Source organism: Neophocaena asiaeorientalis, unplaced genomic scaffold (genome assembly GCF_003031525.2).
Source record: "Neophocaena asiaeorientalis asiaeorientalis breed wild unplaced genomic scaffold, Neophocaena_asiaeorientalis_V1.1 scaffold150, whole genome shotgun sequence".
In the NCBI taxonomy this organism is placed as follows: domain Eukaryota; kingdom Metazoa; phylum Chordata; class Mammalia; order Artiodactyla; family Phocoenidae; genus Neophocaena; species Neophocaena asiaeorientalis.
The window spans coordinates 4413553-4441534 of record NW_020176571.1 but is presented as its reverse complement, the minus strand read 5'-3'; the positions used below and the strand labels follow the sequence as shown (position 1 = coordinate 4441534).

Here is a 27982-nt window from a genome sequence, read left to right as displayed (position 1 = left end):
GAGGAAATAGGGAAATAATGGTCAGAGGGTATAAAGTTTTAATTATGCAAGATGAAGAAGTTCTGGGGATCTACTATACAGTCTAGTGTCTATAGCTTACAATTCTGTATCTTATACTTAAAATTTTCCTAAGAGGAAGAATCTTATGGTGAGTCTGCTAGTAATGATAATAATATAAATAATGGCAAAAGAAAACCTTGGGAGGAAATGGATGTCTGTAGCCTTGAAGGTAGTGATGGTTTCCCGGGTTATACTTACGCCAAGCTCGTTAAATGGTGTGCATTAATTGTGTACATGTCATTCATACCTCAATGAAGTGGCTTTAAAAATGTTGGCAAAAAAGAAAAAACAGGACAAAGTTTTTATAAGGAAATCCTGAAAGAAACTTGTTGGATTGCTTAATGGAAAACCCAGGGCAATACATTGGGGGGAGACCACCCTGTAGGTTCCAGCAAGGTTAAGGTAGTATTCCCAGTAGTTTACCAGCAGATACTATCTTTGGGTTTCAGGAACAAAAATTAGAACGCTTAAGAATTTTCAGGAATTCCCTAAATCATAAGTTATTCTTTAAGTGTTTCTAAAATTAATTATACTCTTTACTCATGGATATCTAAAAAGCTGTATAATAAAGAAGAAATATTAAGCTTAGTCATATTTATGAAAACTATAGTCTTAGCAAATATTCAAACACCAGCAAACATTACTGTGTATTATTTAAATGATGTAACATTCAGCTCTCCTAGTGAGAGGTTAACAGCGCTAGTCGGAATCATACGTTGAAATTGCTCAAGACATATTTTGCTCCCCAAATGTATTGTTTCTTGGAACACCATTCCAAGATTTGTATAAAGTACACAGTGCATAAAAATGTATCAGAAATTAGTAAAATTCATTAATTATTATTTTATTTGCAACAATTACTCACCATTAGAGACAGGCACGTCACAGACACTTACAACATGGCTATAGCTTATGGATGACAAACTGGTTAGATCATCACTGCTTTTCTCCTGAGTGTTCCTGTCCTGGTCTCAGAAACTATCACCCCTAACCTTGGACTCTATGTGTCAGTGGTTCCTGCACTCACAATCCATTGCACTTCAATGGATTCCTTCAAATCAGTAACATCTCTATGTCACTTACAAAGCTTTAATTCTTGCAGGAGAATTATAGAGTTTTTTTCTTGTTTTCCTAACTTTTCAACTGGTTTTTTTCTTGAAATTTGAAATTTGGAAAAACACAGAAATTTCCCAGGCAATGCTGGGAAAGAATTCTCACATGGAAACACTAGTCAAGATGAGCTGCAAGCCTGGTGGGGAAGGCCCACCAGCAGGGCCCCTGGAGAGGAAGTAGAGAGTTTGATGGGGGTTGGGGGGAGAAGCTGGGACTTGGGGGTTACAGCCAGCCTCAGGACAAAGCACCTGCGAAAACTGGAAGACATAAGCCCATCTTCTGCAATTTAGCCTTGGCTAGAAACTATACTGGAGACAGAAAGCGCCAGCCTCATTTAGGAGTTAATGAAGAACCTTTAAAGAATGAAGAACATTGACAAGGTACTTGGAAAAGACAAGTCCTGCCCTTACGGTAATGACTTGTCAGAGAAAGCAGGAAAGTATTGGGAATATTGACACAACCTCTTACATCAATTAAAGTGAAAACTACACTTATTTCTTATCTTGTTGTCATAAAGTTGAGTTTCTGCCTAGGGCTTTTTGTTAAGAAGGCCATACACCTTTCTGGTAATGTTGAGAGATTTGATTTTTATAGTTCCATGGACAGTAGACTTGAAATCTTGAGACAGGTTTGTTCCTTGAAACTACACTTATCAAAATGTTTGCAGGAAAAAAAAAACTGTGTTTTTAAAAGTATACCAACTTAAAGTCATGAGAAGTTGATTTATTCAGCAATCCTAGTGATAATTTTCACCAGGACATTACTGGCCTAACTCCATTTCACTTAATCTCTCTAAAAGGACTTTGCAAGTTTCCTTAAAATTAGGAAATTAGCTAAAAGCACATTTCCTATTGTAAAATGGATTACAAGGAAAATAAAAGGACTCTATAAGAGATTAAATTTAGAACTTCTAGAATCTCACTTTGTTATGACCCAGCCCTCAGCCCTTTAGCTCTTAGGTTTAGCACAAATGAGGAAGGTGCTTGCTCTAAAGAGCATTGGGATGTTCGAGGCTGGCATGGATGATGCTTGGGGCCTGGAGCAAAGGGACCACCGGGCCCAGGATACATGACCACAGCCTCAGGCGCATCTCTCTTGAAAAAAGTGCCAGAATTCAAGAGAAGCAGCAGTGCAAACACGAGAGGTAAGTCGGGACACCTGTCCTGTCTCTTTAATCTCCTTTACTCTGGGGCGGTTCCTCAGTCTGTCTCTTTTTATGACTGACGTTTATGAAGCATAAAGACCATTTATTTTGAAGAATGTCCCTCAGTTTGGGTTTCACTGATATTTCCTCAAGATTATAGATTCAGGTTCTATACTGTGGGCAGGAATACCACAGAAGTGATGTATTCTTCTGGGAGCGTCATATCAGGAAGCACATGATATCCATTTTTGCTGTAACTGATGATGTTTTAATACTGATCGTCTTGTTAAGGTGTCTGCCCGGCTTCTCCGCCACGAAATTATTATTTTCCCTTTGTAGTTAATGAATATCTTCTGGGGAGTTACTTTGATACTCTGTATGTATCCTGTTTCTCATCACCCACTAGTGTTAACATCCATTGATAATTCTTGCCTGAAACAATTCTAATTATGGGGGTTGCCAAATAAATTTCTAATTCCATAATTTCTCCTACGTTTATTAGTTGGCTTTCTGCTATCAGAAAGAGCTTTACCTTTTCCCCCATTCATTCATTTATTCGTCCATCTATCTATCCATCCATTTATCCAATCACTCATCGGTATGGACTCATGGATTCTTATTTTATTCTATGGCTTATAGTCTATATAATAAAAATCACTGTTTACTTTAATGCTCAAGTTGTCTTAGATTTGGCCAGTGGGAGCCCCTGGAACCTGGCTGCTGCAGTCTATGACTTGTTCCCATCATTCTTTAAGAAGTCCCTTATTTCCCAACATGGGAAAATGTCCCAGTCCCCAAGCCCTACAATCAGCTATTTCTCCAGGGAGCCCTAATTCCTTTTACTGGAAAATATTAAGAAACCAAGATCTGGATGCTAGACGCTAAGTGTTCTCAGAGGGTATGTGCATTCAGTTAAAATATCAAAATATAGTTAAGTTCACTTGTTTTTATTTGTACTCCATTTGGGGTTTCCTCTAACCTTATCGGTTTTACCGTATGTGTGTTTGAGCATCTGAAATATAACGTGGTTCTAAAAGGCTACAATTATAATTGTAGCTTGAAAAGTGTCACGCCCCTGCCACACCCCTTCTATCCTGTTCCTACAGCCAATCCTTTCCACCCTATTTCCAGCCACCACCACCCATTTGTAACCAATCTCATTAGTTTCTGGTTTATCATGCAGATTAACCAGAAATGAACAGGTACATGTACCTTTCCCCCTCATTTCTTACCTAAAAACCCATACTCTAGACTGTTTTTCTTCTTCCACACTGGAAATCACTCCATATCCATTCAAAAAATGGTCCTCGTTCTTTTTTATAGCTGCAGCCCATTGGGTGGACCACTCTCTGATGTTTGAGCCTACGGTTTGTTTCCAACATTTTACAATTACAATCAATACTGCAAAGAATTATTTTGTACGTATTTTCTTGTTTATGGAGCTGTAAATACCTAGACGTGGAATTACTGGCACAAATAGAAAATGCACATAGAGTATTTTTAGCTATTGCCAGATATCCCTCCCAAAAGGACTGTACCAGTTTGCATCCCTACCATCGAAGTATGAGATTGGCTGTTTCCCACAGCCCTGCCAACCAGAATGTGCCGTCATATTTTTTGATTTTCACCAAGTTAACTGAGAAATGATCTCAGTACAGTTTAAATTTGCATTACGCTATGAGTGACGTTAAACATTTTTTCTTTTGCTTAAGAATATTATGTCTTTTGCCCTTTTTTCTGTTGGGCACATGCTTTTATTAAAGCTCGGCTATGAATTGCATTTTCCCTTCAACATGCTGGGCAGAAGCTAGAAGTTGTACATTTGCTTAACATTTATCCTCTTCCTTAATTTTTGCACCATAAAATCTTAAACTGTGGTGACGCTTTAGTCCTTGATATGGGCGTGGTCACTGTGAAAATTTTATCAAGCTGTATATTTATGACTTGTACATTTCTTATTTGAAAAACTCTTAGCTGATTTAATTCTGCACTAAATTATCAGTGTCTTGTCTGCCTAATGCTTAAAGGAAGGCTGGTAATTCCCAGAATCATACCCAAGTAACCCTGACGTGAAACTAAGAAGAAAAGGTGACCCTCTGGAGAAAGGACATACTTGAAAGGTGAACCCAACAACACAGCACACACAGGGTCATCCTACTTCCTCTCCCACCGTGATGCTCACTCCCACCAGCCCCTAAGACCTTGCCAAAGCTGGCACCCCTAGACAGATCCTCCTAACTCACCACTTACAGGAAAGGATTTATCCAGTGGGCAGCAGTAAGGACCCCTGGTCTTTAGTATTTACCTACAATCCCTTCTTTGTTTCCCAACAAGTGATGCCTCTCTGTTTCAAGCCTCATTTTCTCCATAATTTTCAGGGATGGTGGAAGGAAACAGTTAATCAAGTCTATTAAATGTTATAAGCTCCTTAGAGAAAGACTTGGAAGGACTTGGATTTTTCCACCATCCTCATGTACTAGGCAGAGTGGGATTGGTCCGTTAGGTGTGTTCTCTCCTATCCTCAGCCCCTGGAGTCTCTGTTATGGGAGAGATGGGATAATCCGAAGAAAGCTGCTGTGAGGGGATGGATGGAGGGATTTTTTTTAAAGATTACGGGTCGATTTGCTGCACCTTTCAGGACAGTCCTGGCTGAAGTCACAGTACACACACACACACACACACACACACACACACACCTTCTTTCTCTCCCTCTCCTCCACTTCGAGCAGCACTGGGGGCAGAGCCCATTCCTGGCAAGAACCCAGGTTCTCTGAGGATCACTGGGCGTTGGTTTGACCCCCAGTTTCCGACAGTGTACTGGAGCGTCCACACGCGTGTGGTGCAGGTCTGCAGAGCAAACATGTAGCCACCTGAAGTGTACCTCTTTGTCTCCAGACATCATTTGGTGGTTCTGTTTAGGACGGCTCTTCCCTGGATGGAAGGAGAAGAACTGAAGGTATTGAAGTGCCCTGGTAGAGCATGATCTCCCTGCTGTGCTCAGAGAAGAGCCCAAGGGCTCCCTCAATCCTCTGAGAGTCATCCAGTGGAGAAACGAAGCGGAGTGCTGAGTTAGATCACCCGGTGCTTTCTCTCCTAGTGCCACCGCAAACTAACCCCAGACCCGGGAGTAAAAATGCTGTGCTGGGTTCCTATGTTCTCATCTGTATCTCCTGAGCTGGAAGCATCAGGTCAGCATGGCTGGCAAGACAGGGTGCAGCTTGAAGAGCCGTGACCCTTCTGCACTCGACCTCCTTTCTACGTCTTCATCCCTGAGCCCGTGAAATCCATCAGAATTCTCCCCCACCCCACTGCCTCCTCAGCAGGGGACTCCAGTGGTGGGACTGGAGTATAAGCTCTGTTCAGGACTCTCAGCCTATTTTCTCAACCTGTTTTCTCTGGGGAGGGAGGCAGTTCCTGCCTCTCCTGTTGTGGGAGTTTCACCAAGGTTTACTGCTGGAAACATTAAGGGCGTTAAAGCCAAAGAGTCTGGGTTGGATCTCTGCTCCACTGTGAAGAGAGAGATGTGGGCAAATTACCTATCCTAAGTCTCAATTTCCTCATCTCTAAAATGGGTCTAGAGTTGATATCAGGGTTAACATTGCGGGTAATATTTATTGAGCTCTGTGCCTGACATGGAAGATGTGCAATAGATATTAGTTCATCTCCATCTCTCCCCATCCTAACAGCGAATGGGGGAGGGAGGGCATCCTTCTCTGTGCTCCTTTATGCCACCCCCAATGCCCCCAACCTCTTTGCTCCTTATCTGCTCACCTTGACACTGACAGTCATGCCATCTGTCCTGTTCTGTTCTCCTAACTCTTCCCTCCCCGTGCCCCTCTCCACCCCTTTGCAGGAATCTACCTTAGTATCTGGGTGAAATGGTCCCCTTTACCCTCAGAGCTCACAGCATCCATGTGGACGTCTGGTGAGAAGCCCGGATCTCACTGCTCCTCCTCGATGACCTGTCCCCACCTCGTGTTCGCTTAACACCAAGCAGGGTTGCAGCTCTACATCCAAATCTCTGCTCCCTCTCTGACCCCACCTCCCTTCCTCTCATCTCTTCCAATCGCCAACGGCCCCCACCAACCCTGCTCCCCCAATCTCACCTGCCCCCGTCCCTGGCCACCCTGGACTCCCTCTGTCCACCACCTCCCACCTCCCTGGGTGCATCCATCCAGCATCGGTCATTCAGGGCTGTCCTCCTATTCTTTTGTACTTTTTTTAACATCTTTATTGGAGTATAATTGCTTTACAATGGTGTGTTAGTTTCTGCTTTATAACAAAGTGAATCAGCTATATGTATACATTTATCCCCATATCTGCTCCCTCTTGTGTCTCCCTCCCACCCTCCCTATCCCACCCCTCTAGGTGGTCACAAAGCACCAAGCTGGTCTCCCTGTGCTATGCGGCTGCTTCCCACTAGCTATCTATTTTACATTTGGTAGTGTATATAAGTCCATGCCACTCTCTCACTTCGTCCCAGCTTTCCCTTCCCCCTCCCCGTGTCCTCAAGTCCATTCTCTACGTCTGCATCTTTATTCCTGTATGTTAGCATTTATTCCGTATGTGTTAGCATACGGTATTTGTTTTTCTCTTTCTGACTTACTTCACTCTGTATGACAGACTCTAGGTCCATCCACCTCACTACAAATAACTCAGTTTCGTTTCTTTTTATGGCTGAGTAATATTCCACTGTATATATGTGCCACATCTTCTTTATCCATTCATCTGTCGATGGACACTTAGGTTGCTTCCATGTCCTGGCTATTGTAAATAGAGCTGCAATGAACATTGTGGTACATGACTCTTTTGGAATTATGCCTTCCTATTCTTGAACTGCCCGCATCACTCCCACCGCTCCTTTCTCTGGGCCCCATTCCCAGACCACAGATCGCTCCTGGAGAGGGTCCACCAACTGAGCAGCCCTGGCCCCTAAAAAGTGCTTCGAGCAGTCTGGCCTCAAAACTTGGCTTACTCCGTAGGGCTGCTCTTCCAAGCCTCCTTAGCATGCTTTTTCCTTCTGCCCCAGCCCTTGTCCCTCACTTTCACTAAATGCCTTTATTTTTCCCTTTGGCAGGAAGACCTTGCTCCCAGCCAATCTAGCCCCTCCCCAATGCCATGAGCAATCTCGGGGTACTGCTCAGGGGTGGTCTCAAAGGAGCTGCCCTGCCTCTGTCTCTACTATCGGCCCCCTGTGCCTGGAGCCCAGCCATCCTCGATGCCAGAGAAACAAACACCCTTCCTGTCTAACATCCTTCTCCTATTTCTCCCTCTTGGCAGATTCCTTTTCTATGACTTTAAATATATCCAAATGTCCGAATATTCGAGATGAAAAAATGTTCCTTAACTCTATTATCTTTTTCAACCAGCATTGAGTGTTTTTCTCCCTTTCAGAATCAAACTTCCCAAGCAGTGAGGCAAAAACAGTGGATAAGATTCTGTGTTTGAACCCTGGATATTTACTATGCTATGTGACCTTGGAATATTATTCGACTTCTCTGTGTTTTAGTTACTTCATAGGTAAAGTAGAGCTAATGGTAATACTTCTCATAAGATTTGAGTAAGGACTAAATTAGGTAATGCTTAATCCAATGTCTGGTACATAATATGTGCTCAGTAAATATTGTCAATTACAGTTTATTGTGACCTTGCAGATAAAATCAATGGTCTTTTTTTTTTTTCTATTTTCTCTCCACTTCCATGTGACATGTACTTTGGCAATATTCCTTACATGTCTTCAGACTCTCCCCCTCTGGTTTCTCTTACATGTGTTCATCTGGGTCTTATACATTTTTGGTTTGGTTTTTATTTAAGGGGCATGGCCTGCCACTTTTTAAACGATTTTTTGATTCTTTTTCACTTGTACAAAAAGAATATGTGCTCGTTTTTTTAGCTTAAGACAACATTGTCTATCTGGCTTCTATACCCTGTTTTTGAAACTTAACATAGTATCATGTGCATTTTCCAGTGTCATTCACTTTTCAGAAAACACACTTTTTGAGAATATCACTTGAATGACTACACAATATTCAGTTCAAGGGATGAACAAAAATCTCCCCTACTTTTGGACATTTAATCTTTCCTAATATTTTGCAATAACTATTAACATATTTTCTATATTAATCTTGATCTACATTCTATATTATTCCTTACATTAAAATATTGTCTTAGAATTAGCGGGCTTCCCTGGTGGCGCAGTGGTTGAGAATCTGCCTGCCAATGCAGGGGACACGGGTTCGAGCCCTGGTCTGGGAAGATCCCACATGCCGCGGAGCAGCTGCTGAGCCTGCGCGTCTGGAGCCTGTGCTCCGCAACAAGAGAAGCCGCGACAGTGAGAGGCCCGCGCACCGCGATGAAGAGTGGCGCCCGCTCGCCGCAACTAGAGAAAGCCCTCGCACAGAAATGAAGACCCAACACAGCCAAAATAAATAAATAAATAAATGGATTTTAAAAAAGAAAAAAGAGAGAGAGAGAATTAGCGCCTTAAAGGGGGGCCTAATCAATTTGGGGGTTCTGGCTAGTGTCAGACCTTTCTGGAGCTGTGCCCTCCAGCACGCGTGAGGGCCGTCCCTCAGGGATCTCTTCCTGGCCACTTCTCAAACCCAACTACGAGTGGCTTCCTCCTTCTCACAACCTCTCCCAGAGATCCTCTGATGTCACGCTATCCAGAAGACTTCTGAACAATGACTGTCACTCAAATTCTCCATTATATCAGCTTTGTCTCTCCTCTCCTCTCCCCTCCGTGCTCCTCATGTGAAAGTCCAGATACCTCAAACTGGCCTTCTCTCTCCAAACAAGTCTGTTCTCAGTCACTGGCACCATCTCTCCTGTGGTTTTCAGAGGTCAGAACCTCTTTTGGTTGGCTCAAAACATTAATCATGGAATTGGAAGACAACAAAGGAATTATCGAGCCTTCCCTCCCTCTCAGTTCTGGGAAACATCTTTGGTAACTTTTTAGTAGAACGAATGTGCGATTTGTGTCTACAAAGAAAGCAGAGCACAAAAGGGACCCAAGATTCCAACAAACATCATTTTCACGTCTGAAAGAGCTGTGGTCCTAAGAGATAAGATGGGTATGAAGAGATTGGATGGAATGAAGGGACTTAAACCTGACTTGAAATCAGCTAATGCACCGTGAGCGACACGAGTGTCTCCCTCTTTAACTTTTGGAATTCTTGACATTAGTGATCATACAAAGGGACCCAGCCTGGACATCAGAGTGGTGGGCTGAATTCCCCCGCATGTCCCGCAGCTCCAGATCTCACACCAGCCAAGATGTCTATTCTATCAGCAACTTCAACCCGCTAAGAAAGTAAGTGATCTTCCAAAATTCTCTTGGAAAGACGAACCTTCAAAATGTTTGGGATGTCATCATTGTTTCTTTAGCATAAGTACTATCTGGAGATTTAGGATAAAGCTGAGATGTGAAAGGAATCAAACACATAATAATTGCTAAAGACTCTGTGTACATTTACTATCTTTAAGTACTTACAATGTTTAAGAAAAACTGTCTTACCGATTAACCTTTTGATACCAATTTTAAAATGTGTAATTAAATAAATCTGTGATTGTGTGTTGAAATTTTACTGGATCGCAAACACTTTTGAAACATTTAATAGAACTTAAGAAATCATTCAGTTTAAAGTCAAGATAATTGAAGTTCTTAGAAAAGAAAATTTAATGTATTAAATTTATAAATACAGTCTGTAATGTTTAAGGGAATTTATTAAATTGAAAAACCCCTTTAAAGTTCTCATCACAAGAAAAAGAATTGTAACTGTGTGATGATGAACAGTAACGAGACTTACTGTGGTACTCATTTCGCAGTATACGTATAAATCACGTTATTATGCCGTGCACCTGAAATGAATGCAATGTTATACGTCCATTATATCTAAATAAAAATAAGTAAATAAATCAAATACTACAAATAACTTTATACTCATAAATTTGAAGAAGTGGAACAGTTCCTCAGAAACCATAAACCACCAAACTCAATCAAGACGAAATAATCTGAATAGCCCTATATCATTTCTTTTTTTCATTCAACTCATAATTTAAAAGGTTCTGAAAAAAGAAATCCAGGTCCCTATGGTGTCCCTAAAGAATTCTGGTAAAAATTTAAAGAGGGACTAACACCAATTAAAGACAATCTCTTCCAGAAATTGGTCTCTTCTGTAATATTTGTCAACATGACTAATTTTATCAACAGAAAGAAGGAACACTTCCCAACGCACTTTATGAGACCAGCATCAACCTGATACTAAAAACGAAGACAGTATCAAAACAAAAACAAAAAAACTGCAGACCGTTATCTCTAATGAACGTAGACAAAAAAAAACCTCAGCAAAACGATAGCACAACTGTGCACATAGGTGCCTATATATGTTTTCCTGGAGACAGTCCATAGCATTCCTCAAGGGGTTATCAGCTTTAAGTGAGCAACTACTGTTAGACTGTCCATGTCTCTTACAATGTGAACCTACGCTAACACAGCACCAAGATGCTCAGAGATACATTCACAAACAAAGCATTACCCGTCTCTCTCCCTCAGGACACCCCAGTCCTGCCAAAGTGGCTTAGGAATGCAGCTCCGACACACAGTTAATTCACATGTAGACGTGGTCAGCCATGTCCCTCATGCCACAGTCATGTGACCTCTGCTGGATTCCCTCCACCCTGTTCTTAGTCAATTGATGACGATGTTAAATCAGGGCTTTTACATCAGTGCCTGTCGAATTTCATTCTAGTGTTCCAGAGTCTCTGATTATCATTAATAATAAGGCTATAATCACAACAGCTAATAGTATTGAACGTTTTCTATGTGCCGGGCACCATGCTACATACTTTACATATATTATCCCGTTTAATCATCTCCACAGGCCCGTAAAGTAGAAACTATCATCTCCACTTTAGAGATGAAAAAACTGAGTCTCAGAGAGGATAAGAAAATAGCTAAAAGTGACTGAACTAGGATTTGAAGGCAAACTCTTAACTGTTAAGTTACAACACATTCCAATATCTTTTCCCCTTGGCCACCCCGCCTTAGTCAACAGACTCAGTATTTCATGCCCAGACTAGAAATTTTTCTAGTCTTTTCCCTATACACTGCTACAAAATTAATCTTTCTAAAACACTACTAGATCAAATCTGAACCTCTCAGACTATATTTTAATATATCCATCTTTAAAAAAAAACAACACTTGACTCACCAGTTTAAAATCCCAGTGTATGTACAGTCTATTTTTGACTGCCTTGGAACATGGCTCTAAAGTAGGTTTCTCCCCTTTGCCAGGGTGTGTCAGACAGCAGTCATCAATGTCTGTCTCAGCAATCAGTGGTCCCACATAGACTTCCTCAGTTAGGTGGTAGTAGACATTCTGCAAGAGGACAAGGGGATTTGCCATGGAGACTCAGTGGGGATGCCCTTGATATTACAGAGGGCATAAAGACTGCTCTTGGTTCCCTAGACACCCAGTCACCACGGGGGGACCACTGAACTTTCGTGGGTAACAAAGAGTCACCTCTGCACCCTTCTCTGACCACCCCTCATCCCCAGCTGATTCTAGAAAGACCAGGCATGAGGGAGGGACACTAGCCGCCTTCCTTCCATACAAAGGCTCCAAAAGAATCAATTCCTGCATAGATGAGGGAGCTTATCTTTGAAAACAAAAACAAAAACAACACAACTGAACTTCCGAAGCTGTCATTATAAGTCCCAGCTAAGAGCTTGCTGTCAGGAAACCTTTCAAATTCTCAGCCTCTCACCGCCTTGCTCAGTGAGCTTGGACCAATAGGTTGTTTCTGCATCTCCATTTTTTTCTTTTCTCAAATGGAAATTCAATCTGTCCTGCAGACCTCAAAAAGTTCCTGTGAGAGTCACACGCAAAGTCACGCGATAGGCGGAAAAAGCCCCCTGGGTGCACCCTCCACGTGGTGCCAGACCTCTCTTACCCCATGGAGGGACTTCCATTCAGCCTCTCTCTTCTCTAGCCCTCTGTTTCCTTCTCTATGGAAGGAACCACAGGTAGCATCACCTGTCCACCTTCCAGGGCAGACAAGGGGCAGAGGGTGGATAGAAGGGGCGGTGGGAGGAGGGGAAAAGGAAGAGATTGGAGGTTTTTTTTCGATGAAGATATGACCACGGAGAATGAACGTGCCAGAGCACGGCCTTTCTTCCTATCCTCCCTGTACCTGAAATGCAATGACTGCTCACATGAACTTGGAAGTGCTTAGTTACAAGCACGGGTTCAGGCTTCATCCTTACCCACTCCCAGGGATGCTCAGCACCTGCTTCCCCATCATCTAACACCAAGTCCAAATCTGGCAAAGGCTACCAGGGGGTGAGCCACAACAGACTCACCTTGCCGGGGCAGGGAAGATACCTGGGAACTGTACTGATGGAGGTAATACATGATCGGCTGTTGCCTGGAATAGCTCCCTGGTCCAGGCAGACACTTTCATCCAATGGGTTTTCCATCTGAAGGAGCAAAACACAAGGCAACACTGTTGGAAGGAGGCAGAGAAGGAGGGTCCCCAAGCCTCCCCAGGCCCTGCATTTTGCCCGGTACTCTAAGGATGCCAAAGGCATTGGGAATTTGGGATCCCGGCAGCTACTTTCTAAGCTGAAGTGAGGCTCTGCTGTGATGCCCACTTCCTGGGAACACACACCCCCTCAGAGCATCAGACCATATATAAAGAAGGGGCTCCTACACTTGCAGTCCGGTGGGTAAGGCCACATGCCCTGACTGGCTGAGAAACTGTGAGGGTCAGAGCAACGGCTGCGGTTTGCAAAGTAAGGAACCAGAGGCGGAGAGAAGGAATAGATGGGGACCGGGGAGCAAGAGAGGAAGGGAAACTAGAGGGTTCAAGCGTAAGAAGTTGAGGAAGGAGTTGGGGGCAGGCAGGGAATCGGGGAGGATGGGTTTTGGAAACCCTTGTCCGGGCAGTCATGAGATGATTCAGGTCTCGTGGTCTTTTATATCCAAACATTTAAAATCTGAAACGCAATTTCATGAAACTTACTCTTCCGTAGCCCGCAGTGCTGTGGATTGGCTTCAGGACCGGATAAACATTTTTCAGATACCAGTCAAAAGTTTTGCATTTCAGTTTCTTCTGGAGGGTCATTCTGGAAGAAACGTCTCCAAAATCGATTCCAGAGCTCTGCAAATAAAACACGGAACATGTCTGTACCTTGCAACACCCTTGACTCCACCAAAGGGTATGGGTAATGCATGAGGGAACTGGGTGTTTCCCTAATTCCCTGTAAGATATCCTTAATCATTTATAGTTTTCCAGGGAAAGTGGAAGAAGCTTGACCCCTAGGAATATCTGCTAGTTGCAAAGGCACTTGCAACGCCTGCGTAGCGGGGTTTACGTCTCATCATTAGCAAGACTGCTCCTGTTTGAGATAATATTCACATCAACCAGGCACAAAATATTCCTCGTGACATCCAGAAAAGGCTTCCAAAAGGAATATTCTGGCAGCAAGATTTGGAGGTTAAAGGAGATTTTCTAGAAGTGGTATCTGTGGCCAATCAAAGTGGAAGAATGCTTCAGCCCAGAGCCACAGCTCAGGAACAGAGACGGCATGTCATGCCGGCCTCGGGGACTAGGGCAAATGATGTGGCCTTAGCCAAGAAAGTCATCTTCGTTCACGTGCATCCAACAGGATTCCTGTGCCTGCTCCCACCATCCCACACCCCAACCGCCATGTTTGTGTCCTCTTTAGACAGATTCCACAAGGAACCCCCCAGTATAGATGACGGATGAAGGACATGGAATGTAGAAGTTTCCTTGGTTTGAATCCTATCTCTGCTCTTACGACCTTATTACCTTAAGCAACTTCCTTTCCACTCTGTGCTTCAGTTTCCTCATCCGAAAGCTTAAAATAATAAAAATAAGCCTTAGGCCAGAGGTACGTTGTGACGAGTCATGAGAGCCTGGAACTTAGTCCTGGGACATAAATGCTAACGTCATTATCCTCGCCCTATCGGGACTTGACTTAAATTCTTTACGGCTGGGATGGCACTTCTGCTTGATCCCTTCCCATTTCCCGCCGTGACCACCACCTCTTCCTTCTTCATCCATCTCTGCTTCTGTTCAAGTCCAGGATGAACCTGGAGAGGTATGTTCCAGGCCATATAGACCATGTCTTTGTACTCATCCATCCAGCTTTCAGCCACTCTCAGGGCATTATGCTTCAAGAGAATACTCAGGTCCAAGGAGTAGGGCTTGTGGTGTCTCTCCAGGTGGGCAACCCGGGAACAGGGCAAGACCTTGATTCTCCCACTGCATTGCCACACCTGCAAGAGAAGAAAAAAGCAAACTCGCCTGGGCAGGCTGGACCCATGGCCAGAAAGTGCACAGCCTGTTGACTCAGAGACCACACTCTGGAACCACTTTTTTTTTGTTGTTTTTTTTGCGGTATGTGGGCCTCTCACTGCTGTGGCCTCTCCCACTGCGGAGCACAGGCACCGGACGCGCAGGCTCAGTGGCCATGGCTCACGGGCCCAGCCGCTCCGCGGCATGTGGGATCCTCCCGCACCGAGGCATGAACCCGCATCCCCTGCATCGGGCAGACTCTCAACCACTGCGCCCCCAGGGAAGCCCTGGAACCACTTTTTAAAGAGTGTACATTCAGTCCTCCTACCTCCATCTCAACACACCCCTAAACTATTCATCTAAAACCATCTTCCTTAGACGTCTACAAAACTGCTTCTCTCCTGTCGCTCAGACAGCGCCAGAAATCCTACCTCCTTCAGGAAGTCCTCCTGAAGGGACCAGAGGAGGGCCCCTGCTCCTTTATCCCCAGGGAAAATGTAGAAGTCCTGAGGTACGCCATGGCCTGGGCCAGTCTCGCTGGACTTAGCTTCCCATGACTGCTCTCTGGCCTGGTGCTGGATGTAAGGCAATGTGGTGGACAGACTCTCAGGGGCCCGCATGAGGCCTGACTCCTGGCATGCACGTGTCTCCCTAATCCCCTCCCCTGAGGGTGGCCTTGAAACTTTCTAACCAACAGGCTGTGGACAAAGAGGACAGCACGTGCACGACTACATGTGTGTCATTGCGTTACATAAGCAGGTAGTGTCCATCTTGCTGGGAGATGCACCGTTTTACCGGCTTTGAAGAATCAAGCCACAAAAGGGAGAGGTCACATGGCAAGACACTGAGGGCGGCTCCCAACTGGGAGCCAGAGAAAGCTGAGCGCTTCCTCAGTCTGGAAGACTTGACGGCACTGAGTGCTGTTAGCAACCACACGAGCTTGGAGCAGACCTACCCCCGGCCAACCCCAGATGAGAACCCAGCCCTGGCCAACACCCTGACTGCAGCCTTACAGAAGACCCAGCTGAGCCAGGCATGGGCTCCCGCCCCACAGGAACTGTGAGACGATAGATGGATATTGCTTTGAGCCACTAAGTGTGTGATGATTTTATCACACAGCAATTGGTAACTAATTCAGGGAATTCTTGACCAAGAGATACCATGACTTATGATCTAATTATAAATGTTTGTCATCCTAATGGATACAAACGTGCTTGGCAGCCCACACATTCTAATACGTGGCTTAAAATGTATTCTTTATGCCAGTAGATGATTGAACTGTCTAGTGATATTAGATCGATACAATGGCTCCTGTGTGTTCTGCTCATGGCTGTCCAAGTGACTTGCATTTTCTGGGAGCTATTAGCCCATCCAGCAGTGGTTAGCAAGCTACCACACTCATGTCTGTGGGACCCCCAGAGCAACTCAGGTCCTGCTGGTTCAGTTAACACCCAGGGTTGGTGGGGGGGGGGGGATGGTCAGTCCCCTTATCTGACTTTCAAATTTTTTTCACCCCTTCCTCTACTTCTGAACCCACAGCTTCCCCTCCCTCACCATCTCTACGATCCAGAATAGCAAAGTGAAAAACAGCCAGGCTTTGAAATCCAAATGCCTGTATCCAATCCATCACTGCACCCCTGGCAGCGAGCGGGGGGAAGCCTGCCCCCTCCCTGAGCCTCAAGGGGCTCAGCCACAAAAGGGCTGCCAGGAGGACTAAATGGCACCATCTTCTAAGATGATAAACTCGAAGCACATCTTTTCTTCGTCCTTCTCCTCCATTTCACCTCTTTGGTTCCCAGCACCATGTAGAGGTTCCATCTAGCTTGTTTTCAGACTTTATTTTCTGTAGCTAAACATTTAAAAATCCCAATACAGGGCTTCCCTGGTGGCGCAGTGGTTGAGAGTCTGCCTGCCGATTCAGGGGACACGGGTTCGTGCCCCGGTCCGGGAAGATCCCACATGCCGCGGAGTGGCTGGGTCCGTGAGCCGTGGCTGCTGAGCCTGCACGTCCGGAGCCTGTGCTCCGCGACGGGCGAGGCCACAACAGTGAGAATAAAAAAAAAAAAAAAAAAAAAATCCCAATACAACTTTCCTTCCATTTTCCCAAAAGAGTTTTCCAATCCACAGGCGTTTAAGGGAGAAAAATGAACAGTGGGCACAAGAAACCTTAAATTCAAGTGAAAAGATAGAAGTCAGAATTGTCATTGATGAAGCAATTTTAACTCTTATCCTGAAACCATAGGTTTCAGATTTTTCTCTCTCAATTTATTCCCACTTGCCAATTGCCCCCTCCTCATTCTCTCTCTGTCTGTCTCTCTCTCTCTCTCTCTCTCTCTCTCTCTCTCTCTCTCTCTCTCGCTCTCAAACGCACAGAGACATGAAGCTTCTGCTCATAGGTACAATGGCTTACTTTGTATCACAAACTACCCTGATGTTTCAGGAATTTAACCCTCACCACGTAAGTATTATGATTACCCCCATTAAAGGAATGTGCCCACGTTTACCAGCTAAGCAATGACAGAGCCTGACTCTGATTCTGATCTCAGACAGTGTCAAGCTCTGGTACAGTGCCAGGAATACACAGGGTGCTGGACCAGTGCTGAGGGCATCAGACTGACACTCCCTCTCTAATTATACGCATTCGTGCGTACCATCACTGCGTGGCCTCTAGATGTCAGAATACAACACCCCGTGCAGCTCTGATGTTCTCCAAGGTCTGCTGCTGTTAGGAGAAATACGTGTCCTAACAAGTGCTTAGAGGTTTGAAAAGGCAAACGGCCACACACACAAACAAAGGAAACTGGATATGGGTAAACCGTTTTATCAAGAAAAGGAAAAGAATGACCCTTCCCTGACACTCCCTCTATTTCCAGCGAAATCTGTTTTTCTGAATCACAAAGTATTAAGAGAAATAGGATTTCTTGCGGAAGATGAAATGAGACGCAGAAGGGAGAGCAGAGAAAAGCGTGATGAACTCAGAAATGGTAAGAAGGGCTTTGGGTCCTAAGTTGGAGAATTGAGGTTCCAGGCAAATTCACGGGATGCTCTGGTGGGTAGGAAAACCCAGCCACAAGGAACTTGGGTCATCCTCAGGACTTTGCTAAGTACCGTGCATAAAATAATGATTTCTGCATTTACGTTTTTTGAGCTAGAGGTTAATTGTACTCCCAATGTCTACTCCCCGGCCCCTATATCTGCCACTGCCACCACCCTTTCTCCATGTTCTCAGACCTTCCGTCATTTTTGACACAGTGCTCTCCTTCACCTCTAAAGCGAGGTGGCCAACTGTCCAGAGATGTGTGCTTAACACATTTTTTAAGTGTCAGAGTTTATATTTATTAAATGCTTTACCGTATGCTAGGCACTGACCTCTTCTTTTTTTTAACATCCTCATCAAGATATATTTCACATACAATAAAATTCACCCATTTAAAAGCGTATGGGGGAGGGATAAATAGGAAGACTGGGATTGACACACACACACTACTATATATAAAATAGATGACTAATGAGGACCCGCTGTACAGCACAGGGACCTCTACTCAATACTCTATAAAGATCGATATGGGAAAAGAACCTAAAAAAGAGTGGATCTATGCGTATGTATAACTGATTCACTGTGCTGGACACCTGAAACTAACACGGCATTGTAAATCAACTATACCCCAGTAAAAAAAATTTTTAAACTCTCCAGAGGGAAAAAATAAAATTTTAAAAAATGTACAATTCATTGTTTTTAATATTCACAGAGCTGAGCAACCATCATCACTATCTAATTTTAGAACATTTCCATCACACTAAAAAGAAAGCCCATACCTATTAGCAGTCACTCTATTTCTCCCCAACCCCATCCCCCCATAGCCATAGGCCACTGTTAATCCACTTTCTATCTCTATAGAACTGCCTATTCTGAACTTTTCATTTAAATGGAAACATACGATATGTGGTCTTTTGTGTTCACCTAGCTTAATGTTTTCAAAGTTCATCAATGTAGCATATTTTAAGTACTTCATTTCTTTCTATTGTCAAATACTATTCCATCGCATGGGTTTGCCACATGTTTAACCATTCATCCACTGTTGGACATTTAGGATGTTTCTACTTTGGGGCTGTTATTAATGCCACTCTGAAAATTCTCGAACAAGCTTTTGTGTTGGCATATGTTTTCATTTTACTAACATACACACCTAAGAGTGAAATCGCTAAGTCATGTGGTAACCCTATATTTAACAATTTGATGAACCAATGTACTGTTTTCCAAAGTGGCCACACCACTTTACATTACCACCAGTAATAAATGTTGGTTGCAATTTCTCCACATCCTGGACAATATCTGTCATTACCCTATTGTGATGATAGCCTTCCCAGTAGGTGTGAAGTATTACCGCACCATGGTTTTAATTTCCATTTCCCTAATAACTAATGATGTGACCATCTTTCCCTGTGCTTGTTGGCTGTTGGTATATCTTCTCTGGAGCAATATCTAAGGACTTTATTCATTTTTAATTTGGTTATTTGTCTTTTTATTATTAAGTTGTAAGAGTTACTTATATATTCTAGATTCAAGTACCTTACCGGATATATGGTTTGTAAATGTTTTATCCCACTCAAAGATCTGTCTTTTCACTCTCTTGATATTATCTGCAGCAAGAAAAAATTTTCAGTCATCTCTTTTCTCACTTAGACTTTTGGTGTCATATCTCAAAATCATTGCCTAACAACACCTGATCTTCAAGATTTACTCATGTTTTCTTCTCAGAGTTTTAAAATTTTATCTCTCACATCTATGACCATTTTGAGTTAATATTTACGTCTGACGTGATTTAAGCACCCACTTCGTCTTTTTGCACGTAGATGCCCAGTTGTCCCAACACCATTCTTTCCGCCATTAAATTGTCTTGGCACTTGTAAAGAAGAAAACTTCTTGTGTGCCTCTTTCTCTCTACTTACAGCACGATTCACAATGAAGACTTCAGTGACCAGAAGTGTATGTGTGGGTTTCTGGGGCTCCCTACTGTGTGTCTCCTGTGTTACATTATTATCACACATAACACTTCATTTTCGACTCTTCTGGTCACCGAAGGTGTGGGAGTTTTTCCCACACCAAGCAGTTCTCTGTGATACGAGCTGGGTGTCCTACAATGTCATTCAATTCTGACAGTATCTCCCTGGTGATAATCAGATTCCACATGGCGAGGGCCCAGTCCCACAAGACTGCTCCGCACTTCAGATGCCAACCGCAAAGAACAGAATAAAGGATACAGTTCAGCAGTCAGACGACGGCATAAATAGAGAAGATCTGGGGGGGTCCTGACCACAGGAGCTTCTGCCCCACAGAGCTGGGGTACATCACCCTCCCAGTGTGGATGTGCTCACCAGCCTGGAAGCTCCCTGAATCCCATACTACTGAGATTTTGATGGAGGCTTCCTCATACCAGCATGATGAAATATTAATTCGATTGTTCAACCCTCTCTCCTTTCTGGAAGATGGAAGGTGAGGCTGAAAATTCCAAGCTTCTAAGCATTGTAAGGCCAACAAGCCCGAGGCAGGGGAACACAATCAGATTCACGGGTTGCATCAGAACGAAATTCTCCAGACCACCCAGTTCCAGGAACTGACCTGGGGACTTTGAACCCAGCCCAGCCTTCCCGCCTTTCGAGGGGCGGGACTAACGGTCCCCCAGGATACCCGAAAAGACCACCAAATAAGGAATACCCTGCGCCCTCCCAGATTCACCACACCCCTTTCCCTTCTTCCCCTATAAAATCTTGCCCAACCCTCGCCCGGGCGCGACTTCTCTGGCCCCCTTTCTCTCGGACCAGTGAACCTCGCCCGGGAGCGCTCCCTGATAAAGCTCACTTGAAGCTTTCCTCTGTTTCGTGGTGCCGTTTGTTAAAAGATCCGACCTTACAGGCATGACTTGGTCTTTCTGGTGACCAGCCCCCATACAGGAGCTCACCCAGAGTCACCTCCATAGAACAAAACATGTTCCTAGTGTTCTTATCACTTAGGAATTTACAATGGTTTCACGAGCTCTGTGCCAGGAACTGGAAACAGAGACCAATGTATATTTTTGTTATGAGGGTCAAATGCAATAATGTACATAAAATGCTCAGAATGGAAGCAGTGCTCAGTAAATGTGAGCCGCTATTGCTACCGCCTTGGTGGTTATAGCTGTTCTTGTGGTTATAATTATTGTTTGAACGATAACACCATTCACACGAGAGGAGAAAAAGAAATGGGTACATTTAAGTTTGGCCACATTGAGTCTGAACAATCTGGATTGGAGACGTGAATTTGGGAGTCATCACCGTGTACATGGTGGTTGACTTCATAAGAGCTGGATAAAATCACTCAGGTTACGTGCAGATAGAAGCCTTCAGCTAAAGCCTGGGGATCATCAATATTTAAAGCAGAGGAGCCTGAGAGATGAACTTTAAATTCTTTCAAGCTCAGTGGCCATTCTTAACGTCTAATTTGTTCTCAAGAGATTAAACTGTACCCTTTCTTAATCGGTTACAAATATCTGTGTCATTTCAGAGGATTCATTCATCTGACAAGGAATAGGGTTGATAACAGTGGCTAAGAAAAAGCTGATTTGTGGATTGTGAGCATGTGTTGGAGGGAAAAAGGAAATAAATATTTTGTAAGCACCTTCTATGGGCCAGCCAGTGTTAGGCACCATCATAACCATCCTTTGATGCAAGGATTATTACCCCATTTCACAGATAAGGAAACTGAGAATCAGAAGGTTAAGTGATATCTACTCTGGATCAGGTTGTATTTGTTTCAGTGTTTTAATCACTTTTTTTTATGCTATAGTTTTGGGGGTTAGTACAGATAGTCTGCAGAGTTTTTCTTTTGCACAGATATCTATTTCCTAACGTCCTTCCTGACCTCCTGGACTGGTTGCCTATATATTTATCATTATGCTAAAGTCTATATATGATGCAGAAACAAGGGTTCCATGACAATAGTTTTTCACTTCAGCTGCTCAGCCAGGAGTGAGAATATCACATAGTAAGACCCCCAAAAAAACCATAAGGTAAGCAAAATTGCTGAGTAAGAAACCCACTTTAAAGGCGGTCTTTCCCACCAATAATCAAGAGGCTTAGACAAATCTTTTTCACCATAGCAACAGAGGAAAGAGAATCGTGCTGCAGAATTAGCATCATAAAACCTAATACATTTGTACATAATTAGGAAGAGACAATGGTGTAGTCAATAAAATTGATAAACATTTAACTTGGAGAAATGGCAGAGCAACAGAATTCTTTGCAATTATTCACCAGCCCTGAGTATCTATAAAAGAGCAGAGTTGGCCCAAGGGAAAAAAATTAGCCTGGAAAATAGACCAATACAGATTGCAGAACAAAACAGCAAAAGAAGACGGGAACTGGAATCACGACCAAAACATGACTTTGGGGTTTTTTTTTTTTTTACCACACCTGATTGTGAGTTGCATCAGTGACCTGGTAGGGAAGTCTTGGTCATTAACATCAGAACTAGAGTAGACGCAATTTTTAGGCAGCTCACACTTGTCTATGCGATTCACTTTCATAAGCCTTTAAATTCAGTTCTTCAAATGTTATCTGATGGATGATGATTTGAAGCACTACGTTACTTACCAGCTGCCACCTGCCAGCAACAGCTCAGTTTCTGTTTCATCTAGGCATTCCAGTGAGACTTTAAACAATTCAAGGTGAAACTATCCATTTGAAACAAAAAATTGGAAGAAGCACTTAAAAAAGATATTCTGGAATTTCAGGCAAATGAAGGTTCATTTGATGAGTTCAGAAAGGGGTATCTCTACCTTGCGTCAAATTTACCAAAGAATCAGCTGAAAATAGATGGAAAAGCACCGTAGTTTCTTTTTTTTTTTTTTGGCTTTCTGGAATCAACGTCTGCTTCCAGCTATGATGGAGTAATTGGAATCAGAGTTTCCCTCCTGCCAAGACTATAAAACTGAACAAAGTATATGAGACACCTGTTTTCAGGCAATAGGCAGCAAACAACCGTGATCCCTGAGAGAGGGAAGCATGAGTTGAGTCCTACATTTACCCCATCTCTTGATCTGGGGACAATTTTGCAACTATGGCATATAGGATGGTCAGCCTCAGACAGAGAATGATAGTCTACTGAGCTGAGGAGTCAGAGCTAAATTTGGGAGCTGCTAAAGCATCTGTAAATTTCAGTGCAGGGTACCAAAATTAAAGGAGCTACCTAGAAAGAGGATGATTTCCCAGCATTCCCTCCAGATTCCCAGACATGGGATAGACTTAATGAGCCCAGGGAGAAACTCCACAAGGTCTAGCCTAGCACAACTGTTACAGGGTTAAGACATAACAAAGATGCTAGACGTCACACAGCCTTAGCAGATACAGGAATTCTGGCTGAGTCACAACGGAGACATCTTAGTGAACACCCTGGGTATCCTGCTAAGACAATAGGAAGAACCATGTCCTAGGGTAAGGGCCACTCTAAACCCACTCTAACAAAGCCCAAAAGCAAGTCTCAACAACATCAAAATAAGCTTCCAGTATATTAACAGTCGGAAAAAAACTCAACATTCTTTAAAGGAAAACAATATAAACCAGATGCTTTACAAGGATTCATTCACAATGTCAAGGATATTATCATGAATTACTGGACATGTGAAGAAGCAGAAAAATGTGACCCATTAAAACGCAAGTCAATAGAAACCCACCAGAAGATGACTCAGATGTAGTCATTCAAACACTAGGACTTTAAAATGGCTATTATAGGGCTTCCCTGGTGGCGCAGTGGTTGAGAGTCTGCCTGCCGATGTAGGGGACGCGGGTTCGTGCCCCGGTCTGGGAGGATCCCATGTGCCGCGGAGCGGCTGGGCCCGTGAGCCATAGCCGCTGAGCCTGCGTCCAGAGCCTGTGCTCCGCAGCGGGAGAGGCCACAACAGTGAGAGGCCCGCCTACCGCAAAAAAAAATAAAAAAATAAATTAAAAAAAAAAAAATGGCTATTATAAAAATGTCCAAGAATTTAAAGAAAGAGATGGACATAATGAATGTAGAGATGGTGAAATCTCAAGGAAAAACTAGAAACTAAAAGAGAACCAAATGGGAATTCTAGAATTGAAATTTATAGTATCTGAAATTAAAGACTTACTGGGTGGACTTAATAGCAAATTGGCAACTTCAGACAAAAAGGTCATAAATTTCCAGGCGTATCAATAGAAATTATCCAATGTGAAGTAAAAAGATAAAAAAATGATTTTTAAAAATCATTTTCTTGAGCTGCAATCTCTTCTTCCCTTATTCATTTCCTTTCATGCATCTCTTTCATTTCTCTCTCTTTCCTTTTAATTTCCAGCTCAGCAATGTGTTTTATGGTCTGTTTGTATACTGCTTGTTTGAACAGCTTGAGATCCTCCTCCTCCACATTTGTAGGTTTTCCTTCCTTCTTTAATTGCCTTTTTAATCTATCACTGTGTGTTCCAAGTATTATTTCCCTGCCTGAATTACATCCAGGGCCCTCGTCTTTTGTTCCTGGTCCAGTAGCAACTTGTAAACATGGTCCACAGCTTCAAAAGGGTTTTGTGCTCCATCAGCATCACCCTCTTTTTTGTCAGGATGCTCCAATATGAATAACTGCTGAAACTACTTTCTAATTTCTTCATCTGTCACTTCAGGATCTATCTGAAGAACATCAGGGTTCAAGTTGAAGTAGGAGGAACCAGGACAGGTCAATCTTTCAATCTCATTTTTGGACTTTAGAACTGAATCTCTCTTCTTTATTTGTTTCACCTCACAGTAGAAGGTCATAAATGCTTCCTCTGTGCTGCCCCTTCCACCCCAAGCCTGCTCACCCCTATAGCCACCATTTCCCCAACTTGGTCACCACATGACTCTTCCTCTTCTTTTCTATTATGTGCATTTAATGCTATACATTTCCCTCTCGGCACTGCTTTCACTGTATCTCATAAATTTTGATGAATTCTATTTTCAATTCAATTTAGTTCAAAGCATTTTAAAATTTCTCTTGAGATTTCTTCTTTGACCCTTGTGTTATTTGGAACTATGTTGTTTAATCTCCATGTATTTAGGGATTTTCCAGCTATCTTTTATTTTAATTCCACTGTGATCTAAGAGTATGCATTGTAAGATTTCTAGTCTTTTAAATTTGTGAAGGTGAGTTTAATGTCCCAGAATGTGGTCTACCTGGTGAATGTCCTACACAAGCTTGAAAAGAATGTGTATTCTGCTGTTGTTAGATGAAGTATCCTATAGATGTCCATTATATCCAGTTGATTGACGGTGTTTTTGAGTTCAACTATGTACTGACTGACTGTCTGCCTGGTAGATCTGTTCAGTATATGCAGAGGGGCACCAAAGTCTGCAAGTGTAATAGTGCATTAATCTATTTGTCCTTGCAGTTCTATCAGTTTTTGCCTCGTGTGGTTTGACACTCTGTTGTCAGGTGTATACACATTAAGCATTGTTATATCTTCTTGGAGAGAAGAGACCTGGTGCAGTTATGTTAATACCAGACAAGGAAGATTTCCAAACAAGGAGTATTATCAGAGATGAAGTAGAAATTTTATAACAACAAAAGGGTCAATCAGTCAGGAAGGCATAACTATCTTACATGTATGTGAACCTTAGAGCGTCAAAATCCATGAAGCAAAAACTGTCATAACTAAAGATAAATAGGCAAATCTACAATCCTGGAGAGAATAAGTGATAAAACAGTTGGAACAAAAAGTTAGTACATACATGCGTTAGTTTTCTCTTGCTGTATAACAAATTTCACAAAGAGGTGGCTTAAAACAACATAGTTTTGTAGGTCACAGGCCAGGGTGGTCTTAAATGGGTTCTCTCCCAAGCGTCTCACAAGGCCAAAATCAAGGTGTCAACCACTCTGGGCTCTGTAGCCTCTGGGGAAAGTCACTTCTAGGGTCGTTCAGATTGTTGGCATAATTCAGTTACTTGAAGCTGTAGGACTGAGGTCCCTGTTTCTTTGCTGGCTGTTAATCAAGGCCACTCTCAGCAACTAGAAGGTACCTGCTTCCCTTGCCACCTGGGCCCCTCCATCTCCTTCCTCACACTTGAAATCTCTCTGACTTCCTCTTCCGCTACTAGCCAGGGAAAACTGTCTGATTTTAAAGAGTTCATGTAAATGGAGCACGTCCACTGGGATTATGTGGGATCTTCCCAGACCGGGGCACAAACCCATGTCCCCTGCATCGACAGGCCGACTCTCAACCACTGTGCCACCAGGGAAGCCCAGCCTCCCTAATCTTGAGGTCAACTCATAAGTCATTTTAAACGTGTAGGGGAAGAAAAATATCTTTCCCCTAGCCTTCTAAGTTCTGGGGTTACTATCATAAAATACAGATTAAGAAGAGAAAAACAAACTAAACTTTATCACATGTATAGTTCTTGGGAGAGATAACCAGAGAAATGAGTAATCCTCAAGGAATGGGCTTAGAATTCAGGCTTAAATATTGTCGTCTTCAGCTAAAAACAGAGAAAGAAGGGTGTGGGGGAGGCCAGTTATGGGAGTGATCGGGAAAAGTAAGGTAAATAAAAGTAAGACTAGTTATGCAGACTTAAGCTGGTACCTTATCCATTGATAAGAGTCTCTTGTGATTTATAGTCATCCTTGTCTTCCAGGTACAGAGAAGGAGAAACTCTTACAAACGGAGATTTCCTTTGTAAATGTAAACTCCTCTTATAAAAGGGTAACTTCTACTTTAGTTTCAGAGCTTCTCCTGTGTCTTCTGTTTCTCAAAATAATCAGTTCAAAATAATCCTTAGGACAAGGAGGCATATTCTGGGGTGCCATATTTTGGTCTTCTACAATTGCATCTATAAAAGCCTCTTTGTCACGTAACATAATTTAATCATGGGAGTAACACCAGGGAGTGGAGATCATAGGGCCCCCCTATGCATCTTTCTTCCTATCCCAATAATCATGATATGGCAGATCTGAATAACATAATCAACATGACCTAATTGGCATTTATAGAACACTCGCTCCTAAAGTTAATTATAAGATCTAGCTATTCCACTTCTAGGTACCACCCAAGAAAAATGAAACCTTCTGTCCATAAAAAGATTTTTATATGAATATTCACGATATTGTATAATTAACAAAGTAAAAGATTTTAATGATGCCATTAAAGCATATGCCTCCTGATAATAAAAATAAGGGCAATTAGAAACTCCAGGAAATTTTTCTTTTTCTGAAGTCTCTGGAGAAACGTGAGAGAGCCAGAGAAGCTGTTAGATAAATGTTTGGAAGGATGCCCTGGTGCTCTCTTTCTTTGCTTCCTTCTCTGGAAGGTCTTAGCTTCAGACTTCTGTCTAGCAGTAGCCAGACGGGTATCACATTTCATCCAAAGTTGGGATGGTGTACAACATCTTCAAAGCAGAAAAGAAGTGGTGAGAGAAGCATCCACAGGTGATGGGTGGACTCCACATGTGTGGTGGTGATGCCACTGGTGGTGGTGTGCGTGTGTGTGTGTTTCTGTGTGATGGGAGGAATGGACTTTGTTATTGGAACCAAGCAGGACCCTGCAGGGCCCTCCCCGGTACCAAAGTCGCTCCATGTCCCATTTCTTGTTTGTAGAAAAAGGCTTTGGTCTCCTAGGCCTTCCCTGAGTTCCCAAGAGCAGATTCAAGCAGTTACTAATTAAGGAAGTGAGGCAATGCAGGAACAAAGGAAAAGCAGTTAAGCAAGAAAAGCTATGAGAGCTCAAGCAATAGTTCAGTGATAAAACAGAGTCCTAGTTCCCCTCAAGGGATGTACGTAACCATCTGACACATATCTTTGAGTTGTTCTGCAAAAACTGAGACCACCACCCAGGTGGAAGATGGTGACTACATGCTGACCACAAGCACATCGACCCCAGACTAGTTGGAACCAGAAGTTTAATGATTAAGATTCTCAAAACACCACCAACAACAACCAATCAGAAGAGAGACAACAAGCTGCAACCCTCACCCAATACCTTGCCTTTAAAAACCCTTTGCTGAAAACCATCAGGGAGTTTGGGTCTTTTGGGCATGCGTTGCCTCTTTTCCTTGCTCGGCCCTGCGATAAACGCTGTACTCTCCTTCACCACAACCTGGTGTCAGTAGATTGGCTTTGCTGCACGTTGATCGAGGAGACCCAAAGCCAGGTTCGGTAACATTATTTCCACTATGGGTGGGAGGCAGCCTGGGCTATGGGATGCTTCTGGGACAGCTATAACTACTGCTGTGATTTCTCTTAGCCATTTTTAATGTTGCCACAGTGGGATTATTATTGGTGGGGGGAACGGGCAAGGGGAGGGAGGGAAATGTTTGCAAAATCTTAATTA

The 27982-nt window shown here is 43.2% G+C and overlaps 1 protein-coding gene and 1 pseudogene across 1 annotated transcript in view; both read right to left on the bottom strand.

Moving 5' to 3' along the window:
* Positions 1-15261, bottom strand: part of GALNT8 (polypeptide N-acetylgalactosaminyltransferase 8) — an 84795-nt gene extending 69534 nt beyond the window's left edge. The window contains 6 exon segments of the mRNA XM_024733126.1: positions 11530-11697; positions 12703-12740; positions 12743-12797; positions 13343-13480; positions 14437-14622; positions 15073-15261. Of these exon segments, the coding sequence (XP_024588894.1) occupies positions 11530-11697; positions 12703-12740; positions 12743-12797; positions 13343-13480; positions 14437-14622; positions 15073-15261 (774 nt within the window).
* A 1719-nt stretch (positions 15262-16980) lies between these two features.
* On the bottom strand, positions 16981-27229 carry LOC112391691 (dnaJ homolog subfamily C member 8 pseudogene; annotated as a pseudogene).
* Positions 27230-27982: the final 753 nt, after the last annotated feature.